Consider the following 13,734-nt stretch of genomic DNA (forward strand, 5'->3'; position numbering starts at 1 on the left):
GGGAGCATCACAGGTGATTGTCTTTTCATGCATCGCTAAGCGTGTCGTGACATACGCTGCACCAGGCCTCTTACAGGCAGAATGAGTGTAGCTCCATTGTTTACCTTGACAATACAGTATGATGTGAGCAACAGCTAATGAAAGCCAGACTTTTTTTTTTTGCTTGTTCCCACATATAAATACAGTGTAATTCTGAGTCCACCTCCACCCCCGCCCCCAAATGATCTCATCCGCACCTCCTGTCTCCAGCTTGACCATTTCCAACGTCCAGTTCTTGGGTTTCTACTAGTAACTTATTCAGTGGCCATCAGGACAGGGGGAATTCCAGTGATATAGAAGATCAGTACAGACTCATGAGGCAAAAGTTGGAGATAATTAAAAAAAAAAAAGAAATTAAGCCTATGAAATAATTTGCTATACTGATTGCAACACAATATTAAACTACATTTAATATCGAATTTATTTGGTCCTTTTCATATGGCAGCTTGATGTTAAATGCTACATGACAATTTAAAGGAATATGCTATAAATAGCTTTTGTAAACTAACTTTATTATGCCATATATACCATGAGTGAGAATTTTTAATGTAACAGTATTTGATCAACTGTGCATAAATGTCCCCTTTTATAGAAAGTAATTATATCAATATGCTTGCATGAATATGTATGGGATTGGGGCTGGTTTATTTAAACTGCTGCTTTTCTCTCTACTCCAGGACAGCTGTTCCCACTGTGGCATAGCACATGGATTTCAAGACTTCCACTGAGGAGGTACGATACGTGCTTAAATACCAGCCTCTCAGCCGTACTGTGGTATGTGTGCCTGAGTCAGCTGCTGATGTGATTGTATCTCCTGCTCTATTTGGTTTCCGTCCTCAGTGACTTTGAGATGCTTGGGATTTTTAATGAGGCCTTACGTTCAAATTAATGTAAGCATTTATCCCGGCTCACGCCGACAGAACTAGATCACATTTATCCTTCGTTCAATATCCACGGTGAATGAACAGCTGAAATGCATATTCCCGGTTTGACATTTCCGATTTTTAATTTTCTCAGTGAATTCCCGTTCATTTCGATCGGTGTTGGCTTGATTTATAGTGACTGTGAGAATCCCACAGGGTAGAGCGGTGAAGCCACATCTAACAGATTCAAGACAGCAGAGGATGTTGTTACACAAAAGTAAATACGTTTCATTCAGCCCTTTAAGCAAAATTAACTGACTGCAAGGTACAGACCTGAAAAGATATCATAGCAACAATTAACTAAGCAAAGAAGTAGAATCTACAATGCTCAAGAGTAAGATGGCTATGTAGAAGCTGGGGAGATGGTCTACTGTTTAAAGTCTCTCCTGTGTGTCTCAGACCGGCTGCTCGGAAAGCGCAGCCCATTGGTGTGTAAACGGACAGCAGCTGGTTTCATCGGTGCTGAGCATTCAGCGCTGGGCCGAGCAAACACAGATGTGCAGCCCTCGACGCAAATTAGACAATTAAACGGATCGCTCATTCAGTCGAGGTTCTATGGCGTATATAAAGCATACAGTGTGCGCTTCCTAAGAGCTGAATTCAGGAAAGTGAAGCGTCGCAATGCCGTCATGCCAAGCTTTCCGCATAGCAGTATCATAAAAAGTCGTAGTAAATTAGAAAGGAGCTCAGAACTGCCATAGTCAAAAGTCAAATGGTTCTTCGTTAAAGAACTATTTGTATGTCTGATGGATGCACTTACGTATTTGCAAATGTCGCTTTCGGGAAATATACGAAGGGGCATTTAAAAGCATGACACATCAGCAATCATTCGCAGCCCATGAAATGTCATTTTCAGTCTGGCCTCCTGCAGTTTTATAGGGGAATTTCCCTGGTTGTTTTTCACTGAGATGATGACATCTGTTTAGTGGTATAGTCCTTTCATGTCATTAAATATGTTAGAAAGGTGGTGTGGTGGAGCATTGTGTTGCGTACAGTATAAGCGTTTCAGGGTTGCCAGTTTTGGCCGGCTTGCTGGAATGAGATTTTCATAAGTCTTCACACACATGCACATGCATTTACAGGTATGTAACGAATTTATTAAGTGGTAAACAGTCTGTAGGCTTTTTCAAAATACCCCGAGGCTTTTGATGTAGCTAATTTTAGGGTTATAATGGAATAATATAGATTCGCCGTAAGATTTCTGGTTTGAGCATGAGAGTCTGAAAGTGTAACCCTGGTGTTTGTGTTTCCTGGCCGTGCTCCCCTGGTCTCTCTGACAACCCCCGACAGTTCAAAGGCATGCGGGTTCGGTGGGCTGACATCCTGCTCGGGTTTCATCTTGTCCAGTGCCTCCCCAAATATGCTCCTGAGCAGGGGCCTGTTTCACGAAGCAGGATTTCTTACTTAGCTAGATAACTTGTCAGATTTAAGGTAATCTGGGCTAAATGTACTGTAAGTTAATGAAGATAAAATCCATTTAGCCCAGACTTCCTTAAATCCGACAAATTATCCAGTCAAACAAGAAATACTGCTTTGTGAAACAGGCTCTGGGGCGACCCAACCTTGCTCCTGGAGATCTGCCACCCTGCAGAGCTTAGCACTAATTTAGCACATGATCAGATTCTTCTGTAGCATCTATGTTGAAGCTAAGTTGCCTCTAATACAGAGACTCTACTGAAGGACCTGCTTATCTGTATAAGGTGTGTTAAATTGTGGCTGTACCTAAGCTCTACAAGGTGGAAGATCTCCAGGAGCAAGGCTGGGTAGCCCTGTGCTTATCACAACCCTCTGCTGTATAAGTAGCTATGAAAGATGGATGAATTGTTTGTAATTTTCGCCACACAGTATTCTGTTCAGCTCTGTTCAGCACAACTACACATCATATCTATTTATATAAACAAGTTTTGTTGCCTGTTTTTCCGTAGCCAGAAGGAACAAGTTTTTAATTCGTAACATCGCGTTCATTGAAATGTGTGGGAAGTGTGAGACAATACTTATTACAATAACATTTTCTGTCCCATAATATCTAGCAAAATCTTGCTACTGTATCCCAGGAAGTATTTTCTCGTACTGACATGTTACTTTGCTTCTATTCCCAATTCTAAAACAAAGAAACAATGTGGAATGTTGCATGATTCACAATTTCAAAGGCCATGTGCACGGAAATCCCAAGACCACTTTCTTCTTAGGAACGTTTTTTTACTCTAACATTTCATAGAAATCATATCTTTAACTAAAGCATGATTATAGGTGTTATTTCAAAATGCTTCATTGACTGTAATGAACCAATAAGGAAACTGCAATAATGTGTTTTCATTAAGCAATTTGTGGAAAAGACTCAGTTCAAGGTTAAATATTTCCAGACATGCGTTTATATACGAAGCAACTTCATCAGATATTAATATTAAATGGTAAGAAAAGGGGTGGCATGGTGGTGCAGTGGTGAGCATTGTCGCCTCACACCTCTGGGACCCGGGTTCGAGTCTCCGCCTGGGTTACATGTGTGTGGAGTTTGCATGTTCTCCCCATGTCGTTGTGGGGTTTCCTCCGGGTACTCCGGTTTCCCCCCGCAGTCCAAAAACATGCTGAGGACTAATTTGACTTGCTAAATTGCCCGTAGGAGCGTGTGAGTGTGCCCTGTGATGGGCTGGCCCCCCATTCTGGGTTGTTCCCTGCCTCGTGCCCATTGATAGGCTCCGGACCCCCCGCGACCCAATAGGAAAAGCGGTTTGGAAAATGGATGGATGGATGGATGCTAAGAGGAATATGTCCTCCTAAAGGCCACAATATATTGCTATTCTATGATATACATTGACAGTATATGTTGACGGGGATAAGAGGTTAGAAGATGGATGAATGGAGGGATGAAGATTATACTGCATAAATCTTAAGCGCGTACAGGGCCTACAGACTGCATGGTTGATAAATATGCAGTGTTTCTTAAAGCTGCATTTATTTCATTGATGATTAGTCTCCACACAATGAGCTTGAGCTCTGACCAGTGATTAGCTTAATTACCCACAAAGAAACAGTGTAATGGTTTCCATTAGCACCATTTAGAGATGCAAAGTTTACTCTGCTGGCTTTTCTAGTCCATACCACCATATAAACCGGGGGTGTTCACACAGGTGTGAGGCAACAGTGCTAACCACTGCACCACCATGCCAACTCCATACTTAAATCCAAATCCATTATTGTGGTCTGTGTCATGGCCATTGTGATTCATCTTGACTGGTTGTTTCCCTAAATGCCTATTATTAAAAGAGGTGTTTAATACATATGAATTTGCAACTTTAACATTAGATAAATATATATTTTTTTCCGTAATAGATTAAGCCGGATTTTACCAGATTAAGGAAGAGAAAACTGCATATATTGAATGTGACTGATGAACAGAATCCCTTTCAGTCCTGGTTTGCTATCTGATGATGACTTTTGACTATGTCTATTGTATTTTGTAGCTTTTTCAATGTGTATAAAATCTCTGAGGATGCAGTTGTAGTATCTTTCAGTCAAATGTTGGCATGACAAACCAGGATCTGCCCCCTTTGATTGAGCGCGGAGGGTTTTCAGAGGAAAGTAAAGAGTTTGGAAAAACAACTTTTTTTTCATGAAAATATAATGCCGTGCTTCACCAGAACCTTCTGCTGGCGAGACCCAAGGCTGACTTTTATGTTATTTTCTTGCTGATTGTGATGCATTTGTGAGTGAAGCTCACGATTTCACCTCCAGGCAGATTCTCAGTCATGCTGTCCAGACGTAGATTCCATCGCGGCTTAAAGCTGCTGACAAACATGCGAGAATGTGTTGAGGTTGCTATGGCAATCTCCGGGCTCCACATCAGAAGCCAGTAACTCCCAGAGAGATTCATATGCTTATCCTGTGGCAGGCTGATACGATGAGGGGGGAAACCCATAGGGCAGTCTGACATGGCGGCTACTTAAAGTTAGCTGCAGATCAGCTTCAGCAGAGGTTGCAGTGAAGATATTAAATGCTGACACTAGAATTGTGCAATGGAGTGGATGTCTGATTTTTTTTCACTGCCTGAACAATAGTACAACAGGATGTGCTATCTGTGGTGTTTCTTAATTTCAATCTTCCGATTATGGAAACCTGAATACTGGAATGTACTTATTAGATAATCTATCTATCTATCTATCTATCTATCTATCTATCTATCTATCTATCTATCTATCTATCTATTTGTTGTTTGTTTGAAAATAAAGCTCACAGAATGGAAATGGACATTTGCCCACATGGTCTTAAGCTAGAATTCCCATCAAAAATACCTTTTGGTGACTTGATGTGAAATATTTAGCTACATAAAAATGGAGAAATGGTAGCATATTTAAATCACCACGGATTAATGTGTCAGCTAAGCAGCTCGTAATTATGTAATTTAGTTAGCTTATTAGTGAGCTTATGCTAGACGTTGCCAATCCCTTTATGAAAAGATTTGTTACAGACCACAGAAAGGGGCTTTAAGGTCATTTACTGAAACTTTTTGGCTCGGAGCATTTATTTCTATTGAGGAAGGTCTCTCAGCGCCTGATGGCTCAAGGATATGAGAAATACTTTGAGAGATAGTCGGACTATAGATCCATCTGCACTAATATACCGGCATTACATTTTTGGGTAATCGTTTCTATGGCGAAGATTTGTTAGATTTTTAATATACTGTACTTTCACTGTTTGTTGTTGGCATAACGTCAAAATTCCCGCCTTAGTGCAAACTAGCTAGGACAGCCAACTCTTCCGCCTCTAGTCTTCACAGAGTGTTTTTTTTTTTCTTTCTCCCTGTGGGGAGTAAGTCGCTGATGACCATCAGGAAGTGACAGTAACCTCTAGGGGTGTTTTCCTGGACTGCATTCTCCTCATATCCTCCCTTGGATCCCGGATATTCTTGACAAATGTGTTCTATTGTTTTTTATAAGGAATTTGTGTGCTGCTCATATGGTAGGTTGCTGAACTCCTCAGCCAAACAAGCCTTTGTACCCTTACCAAATTTCAGCCAGTTACAGTGGCCTGTTTGGGACAGTTTGGGGTAAATCATGATCAAAGGTAGAAGCACTTCTTCTGTATAGCTTGATCATGAACAGCCCCAACAGGAACCCTTCGAAGTGGGTCATTTAACTCCCACAATCATTCTGAACAATATTAGAGGGTTTTAGGAAAAGTTCACCTTTAATTATACTTGAATCCATCCATCTTGTTGCTGGTTCTCCTCCTTTCTCCATTCACTTCCAAGCATTTTGGTCTTTTCCAGTCCGTGGGGTCTACTGCCCAAAATAAGCTTTATTCTGGTTATCGGTGCTTTAAGTGAAACGTCAGGCTTCATTTAATTGGGAGGTCAGTTGTTTGTTTTTTTGTGTTTTCATTGCTCAGTCTTTGCATCCATTATCAATCAGAGGAAGCAGCAGAACACGTCTGGTTTTAGAATTATGTGGTTACTACTAGTTTGCATTTTTTTCTAGGTCCTTATTTACATCTCTGTCAGTCTGCATCTCATTTCCTAACTGCTGAATTCATTTTTTCCGATTAAATTAAATCATGCAGAAGTGGACAGTTCAGAGCCAAAGTTAACATGCAGACAATGATTTTGTTTTAACCAACCAGTTGAGTCTTTAACCCCGACTGGCTGTTTGAATTGATTTGATCTTGATTAGAAATTTTTATTTCCGGACCTTAACTTTCCACCTCTGTTAGGTAAATATGCAAAGTAAAATGAAAAATGAGCAACATTATCTTAAAAAAGGGCAATGAATTAATGAAATTGTAGAGTGACTGTTATTTAAAGACTACCAGGGGCTGACGACACATATTTTTGGACACAATCACAATGGGAAATCTGTTAAACAGATTAATTTGTGCATAAATTTTTAAATATTTGAGAGGAAAAAAGAAGATGTGTGTTATATTTTAAAGAGGTCACCATATGACCTGGGTCTCAGGAGCTAAGGCTCCTGATTCTGAATCTCGGAAATGAAGTAAGTTAGGTCAGCACATATAAATGCGGGAATATTTATACGCCGTTCCAAAGAGGACCCCGATGCGTTAGGACGTTGTGTTCTCATTAGGAATTTCCGCATGCAGACATCGACGGCTGCACTTCTGGCAACATTAGACAATTTACGAAAAACATTGTCAGTTTAATGATTGATAGAATATCGTCTAATATTGTCTTTGTTTAGATCTCTATATGTATCATGGGAGCTTGTAACAGGGAAGGTCAGCTGTAAAATATGTGGTATGTGAGTTGCAGTAAACTGTTAGAACTGCATTCTTGTCTTAGGAAGGGGCTTTATATTTTATTATACTATATAAAATTTGATGTTTTATTTTATTATTTTTTTGTTGTTATTTTTAAATTTCACTTGAAACTACTTATCTTTGTTCATGGGCACACTGCAGCAGTAAACGCACTCACAAAATGTCCTGCGCATGTCTATACTGCTTGCAGCCTATTTTTAAACATTTTATCGTACATATCTTTGCACTATTTGTAGCACCGTAACTGACTTGAACCCGCTGATCCCATCTTTGTCACCGGGGCCTAATGACAGATGGTCACACGGACCACCTGTCTCGTTGTCTGGCTGAGGGGCTCACAGAGACAGTGAGGATTGTAGCGGTTGTTAGACTTAGCAGAGAGCCAGCTGGCCAATGGGCTGCAGATTGACACATGCTACCGATAGCTGACCTTGGGGGTACTAAGGCACGTGTGGGCTAAGCTCTAATACCGTACTGGTTCGTCAGTACCCGCTTCTTAGAGTCGTGCAGTTCAGTTAGCAGAAAATTAACGCACATAAGCACACACATTCAAGCGATTCCGAATGTCTGTTACATATACATTTTAACAACATGTATTGCTCTTCACAACACTGCAGTAGATTCTGAAAAAATCGCCACTTTTTCGTCATAGTGCTGTAGATTGTGAGATAGAAGAAGCGCAGGCAGCCCTGTGACAGGCACGTGACGCCACGCTTCATGAAACAGGCTATAATTTATTGTTTTGTTGACAGCGGAAAACACGGTCACAGGCGACATTCCAGAACTCTCAATAAGCGGAGAATGGGGATAGCAGTGGCATATGGTTAACATTGTTCTGCTGTTCATCAAGCCAGTCATTGACCACTGTGCCTATTGTTTTCACGGAGGATTCCACAAGGAGAAGACATAGAGATTTCACTGCAGGAAGGGCGTGTCATGCTTTTGCTGGTGTGCTGCTATGTAGGCTGGTTTTCCATTCTACCTGATGAATCGCTATCTGCCTGACATCAGGTGTGGTTCATCAGGGACCAGGTAGGATGGTATGTGTGTGTGTCTGTGTGTTATATATATATATATATATATATATATATATATATATATATATATATATATGACCCAATTAAAAACATTTTGAACACACTCTTAGGCAGTCAAAAGGAAGGTTTAGCTGTTTATCTGGATTGTAAATGCACTCAGAACAAAAAACACAATTTTACATTAGAACATATGCAAATTAAGAGTTACAAATAAAAAAAAAAAAGAATGTTTTTTGTTCTCCAAAAATTTTCTGATATCTAGTTGGACGACCAGATGAACGCCGCTTCAGTTCCCAGACCTTTCCTCGTGGCACCTCAGCCATTCCGTGGATTAATAAAATTTCAGCACCATTATTTTATTAGCGGAATTACTTCAAAAAAAAGTCAATGCGATATTGATTAGCTATAAATGGGCCAGTTTTTGGCTCAAAGCTACATGGGCATATTGGATGATTTCAGCAAAACGCCAACCCACTTTGACAGGCATGGTAGCATAATTTTACACCAACATGAAGATCATTTTCTATGGCTGCTTGAGACTTTTGCACAGTACTGTATAGCATAATAACCCATTATAAAGAGAACCTTAAAGTAAGGCGTCCAGAAGTCCATTTCAGGCTATGTGCTATTAAGCAGGGATGTAGGGATGCACAATATTATTGAGTGACATCATCATCCATATCGGCCTATCACATCACAGAAGCAAACACAACTCCAACCAGTTACACTGTACAGTTGGGAGAGATAGCAGAGCATGCCACATGCTATTGTTTCGGTAATATCGTGGAAAAGATAAGAACTCCCTGCAAGGAAACTTAAAGTTTTCGTTAAGAAAGTGACAGCTCAGCAGCCACAACATCTTTTAAAAACTGAGTCACTGCGGATAAATAAGGTAAAAAGACGCCGTGGGGCGGCGGTACTTTTTGCAGTATAAAGTCTGACACAAACTGCTGTGCACTGTAAACTCTGCTGAAAACTTGTGCCAGCTAAAACTGGAAATACTGCAAATTTATTTTACTAGCTGAAGCACTGCCATCCAGTAGAATGTACAGAATGCGCAAGCTACCAAACACATAAAGCAGTTATTGGGGTTTCCACTTTCGATCTGAAAAAATACAGGACAAATGGCTAAGAGCAAGACAAAGCAGCGTTTTGTGAGCCGGGTGGCAGCTCTCAGACAGCTGTCAAAGTGGGCTGGCTTTGGCATTTCAAGCTTTCTGCTAAAATCACCCAGAATTTGCACCAACCGTCCAATACACCCATGTAATATTGACTCGACCACTAGCACACCTCCTATAGCTAATCAATACCTCAGTGACTTTTCTGACTAATTTAATTAATGAATTAAGTGAGCCGGTGGTGAAATTTTATAAATACATCGGATGGCTGAGGTGTGGGAACTGAAGAGAGGTTATGGAACTGAAGAAGTGTTCATCTAGCCGGCTTTTTGAAGAATTGAAGAAATTCTTACTAGCTTTTATTTTGTTGCTCTGCATTTGCATATGTTCTAATGTCAAATTGTGTTTTTTGTTCTTTGCAAAAAACTTACTACCCAGATAAGTAGCTTTAAACATTTCTTTTGACTGCCTAAGACTTTTACACAGTACTGTACAGTGTTACAATCAATTTATATGGTTTAAATAAAGATACAAATGCTTCTTTTTGTTCTCAGATTTTGCAAAACTGTATCCGTACTGCCAGAATAGTCAAAAAGATGCCTGACTTAGAAAAATATATGAATGCTGTTCCAGTGGGCACATTCCCTGGCCCTCCGCACAAAATCCTATACAACTGTCAAAGAGGGGTGCAGAGACCCACTGATGCCTACAGTGAATTGGCACTCTACCTGTCATATGCAAAATAACTGTCATCCTCCCTACATACCCATTAAACTGACAAACTAATAATCTTTTTTCATCATAGGGCTTTCATAAAGTGGTGAATCAATTTGTCCATCAGACGCGATAATCCCAGCAATGCCCCATGAATAAACTTAACCTTGATGTGTCAGGAAAGGCAAATAACACACAGGCAAATATGGCTGATGTGGGGATTTTACTGCATAGAAAATATTAAAGGGACTTGTCACGTAAAGAAGATCAGTCTTCAGGCTGCAAACGGTGCCAGTCAATGCCGGTTCAAGCAATCTCACCTGAAGTGTAAATCTGTACACCGTGGGTCCTCAGTAGATGACAGGAAGTGTGGAAGTCTTGCGAAGGCACTTGATAAGCATGCCTCGCCAGCAACAGCACTGAACATGACAGCATCCCTGGGCTGTGTCACATTTCCATCCCTAAACTCATGCAGAAAGGGACAACTTCCCCGCAATTGAAAATATAGATTTGTTTTCCATAATCCAGCAAATTGGTGTGTAGAATATCATAAGCTATATCTACACTGAATTGCAGGTAATATCAACCTGCATAAGCTGCAATACAAGACTGCCACACGTACTTGATTATCACACAAATCTGCACACAGAAAAAAATCACTACGAAGAAAATTATTCTCTGATAAAATGGATGAAATGATGAAAAATAGCAGCTTGACGATGATGCCCTTGTCAAAGTGAGGTATGCTGGCAAACTGGCGATTACAGCAGCAAACACAGTAACGTAAAGGCCAGACTCCAAGAGTTTTAAGGTCTGAGTGAGAAGATAAGAGCATTTACTGTAGAACACTGAGTGAGCTTTCTAAACAATAAACTATTTTCTTTTTTTATACTGAAAGAGTGCATCATCCATCTGTCCTCTGTAATACCTATCCAGTATATGATCTTTAATGACTTAAAGATACAGCATCAAACGTTTGAACACACTAACTGAAAATCACTTGTTTTTCAAGAAGACAGCAACCCTAAGCACACCTCACTCTTACAGTATGTAAGTGCTATATTATTTTGTGAATAAGGAAAGAGATGCTTTTACTGTACGGGAGACCCGTCGCCCACAATCCCCCGAACTAAAGCCGATAGTGCTGATTTGGGATGAGTTAGATCGAAGCGTAAGAGCAAGGTAGCGAGCTTGTGCCCAGAACTTGTGGAAGCTCCTTCAGGACTGCTGGAGAAGCATTTCCACGTGGCAACACTGGAAGGTGGTTGAAGGAATGCAGAGTCTGCAGTGCGGACGTCGTAGCAAAAGGGCACTATTTTGAAGAATAACATTTGAGAAAGTTTTGAGATGTTGAATGTTTCTCTTGGTCATTGCAACTCATACATTCTGAAGTATATATTTTGATATATTTTATTGCTTACAAGTATTAAGTGAGTAAGATAGCTAAAGTTGGGACAAATGTATTAAAAGCAGGTCTATCCAGACTTTTGATAGGCAGTCCACAGGAACCTAATCCTAACCCTAACTTTTACTTACAAGCAGACTGCCATAAAGCCTATGATATTAAAACTTTGGGTTATATACAATGGCTCATAATAACAAACGCACAAACTGCGGTGTGTTGCTCATGAGAACATTGTGTGGCTTCACCGGTTTGAGATGCAGTACAGTACAGTATGTAGTTACTTTGATTATTCCTGTATATTTATCCATCCATCCATTTTCCAAACCACTCATCCTTCTGGGTCGCAGAGGGTCTGGAGCCTATCCTGGAAGCAATGGGCATGAGGCAGGGAACGACCCAGGATGGGGGGCCCGCCCATCGCAGGGCACACTCACACACCATTCACTCACACATGCACTCCTAAGGGCAATTTAGCAAGTCCAGTTAGCCTCAGCATGTCTTTGGACTGTGGGGGGAAACCGGAGTACCCGGAGGGAACCCCACGACAACATGGGGAGAACATGCAAACTCCACACACATGTAACCCAGGCGGAGACTCGAACCCGGGTCCCAGAGAAGAGAGGCAACAGTGCTAACCACTGCACCACCATGCTGTGCCCATTATTATTATTATTATTATTATTATTATTATTACTACTCTGGTTTTTTTGCTTCAAGTTACCTATAAATTTGACTTAAAGCTTGACTTAGGAAATGACTGTCATTCGGAATCTGTAATGCAATAGTATAGCATTTACCTAATAGCATAGCCGTAACATTGTTTTGAATTTGATTTATGCGTCTGAATCTAGCTTTATGAAGGCTACCATCTTCCGTTTACATACTCCCATGTTAGATGGGCCAATACATAAAATGTATAAATGGGAATCCATCCATCCATTGTTTACAACCACTTATACAATGTGTAATGGGTGCCTGGAGTCTGTTGTAGGGGACGGGACAGCATGGAATGCATGCCAGTCCATCATCTGGAATAAGCAAACAGAACACCAGCCCACCTAAACTGCTTGTCTGTAGGGAAATACATGCATATCTATCTTTTTGACTGCTTATCCTGGTCAGTGTCACAGGGCCTGGAACAGGACACAAGGCTGGGTTCAACCTGGACATCAGGTTGATGCCAGTCCATTGCAAGGCTTGAATACGCGTACAGTCACATACAATCATACAACAAGGGCAATTTACAGACACCAGTTAGCCTGAAGGACTACCAAGAGGAGACCTGTGCATCACACACACGCACACATACAAAGACCGCACTTCATCTCACACACACACACACACACACACTCTCACACACAAAAGCAGTGGGACCGCAATCCTCCATTATAATAGTAAAAAAAATAATAATTTAATTGTTATTAAAATTGTTATTAAAATAAAAGTATTATTATTACTACTATTACTACTACTACTACTACTACTACTACTACTAATAATAATAATAATAATAATAATAATAATAATAAATAAAGCCACAGTCAATGATTATCGGGGTTCAAGCACTATGGCCTGATTAGACACTTTGGCCACATTTATCATCAAATGTTCCATTAGAGGGGCGACATGGTGGTGCAGTGCTTAGCACTGTTGCCTCACACCTCTGGGACCCGGGTTCGAATCTCCGCCTGGGTCACATGTGTGTGGAGTTTGCATGTTCTCCCCATGTCGTCGTGGGGTTTCCTCCGGGTACTCCGGTTTCCCCCCACAGTCCAAAAACATGCTGAGGCTAATTGGACTTGCTAAATTGCCCGTAGGTGTGCATGTGTGAGTGAATGGTGTGTGAGTGTGCCCTGCGATGGGCTGGCCCCCCATCCTGGGTTGTTCCCTGCCTCGTGCCCATTACTTCCAGGATAGGCTCCAGACCCCCCGTGACCCAGTAGGATAAGCGGTTTGGAAAATGGATGGATGTTCCATTAGAATGTCTGTAAAAGAATACATATTAAATATGGAAGAATACATATTAAATATACATAATTAAAATTATGTATAGTTTTATAATATGTACATCGCTGTATAAGGCCCTATACACTATAGGTTCTATAGCACTACCATAAGCCACCCTATGTCTTTTTTTCTGGCCTTAGTAATGGAAGGAGTATATACCATTACACAACATTTCAAGACTCTCCAACATACACAAGGGTCATTATAGCCTGCTGAAATTA

General features: G+C 40.7%; 1 protein-coding gene across 1 annotated transcript in view; it reads left to right on the forward strand.

Annotated features, from left to right (window-relative positions):
* Window positions 1-13,734, forward strand: part of sntg1 (syntrophin, gamma 1) — a 159,581-nt gene that overhangs the window by 74,465 nt on the left and 71,382 nt on the right. Inside the window, 1 exon segment of the mRNA XM_049010264.1 lies at window positions 717-771. Coding sequence (XP_048866221.1) covers window positions 745-771 — 27 coding nt within the window. The 5' untranslated portion in view covers window positions 717-744.

This window comes from Brienomyrus brachyistius, chromosome 4, assembly GCF_023856365.1.
Source record: "Brienomyrus brachyistius isolate T26 chromosome 4, BBRACH_0.4, whole genome shotgun sequence".
Classification (NCBI taxonomy): Eukaryota; Metazoa; Chordata; class Actinopteri; order Osteoglossiformes; family Mormyridae; genus Brienomyrus; species Brienomyrus brachyistius.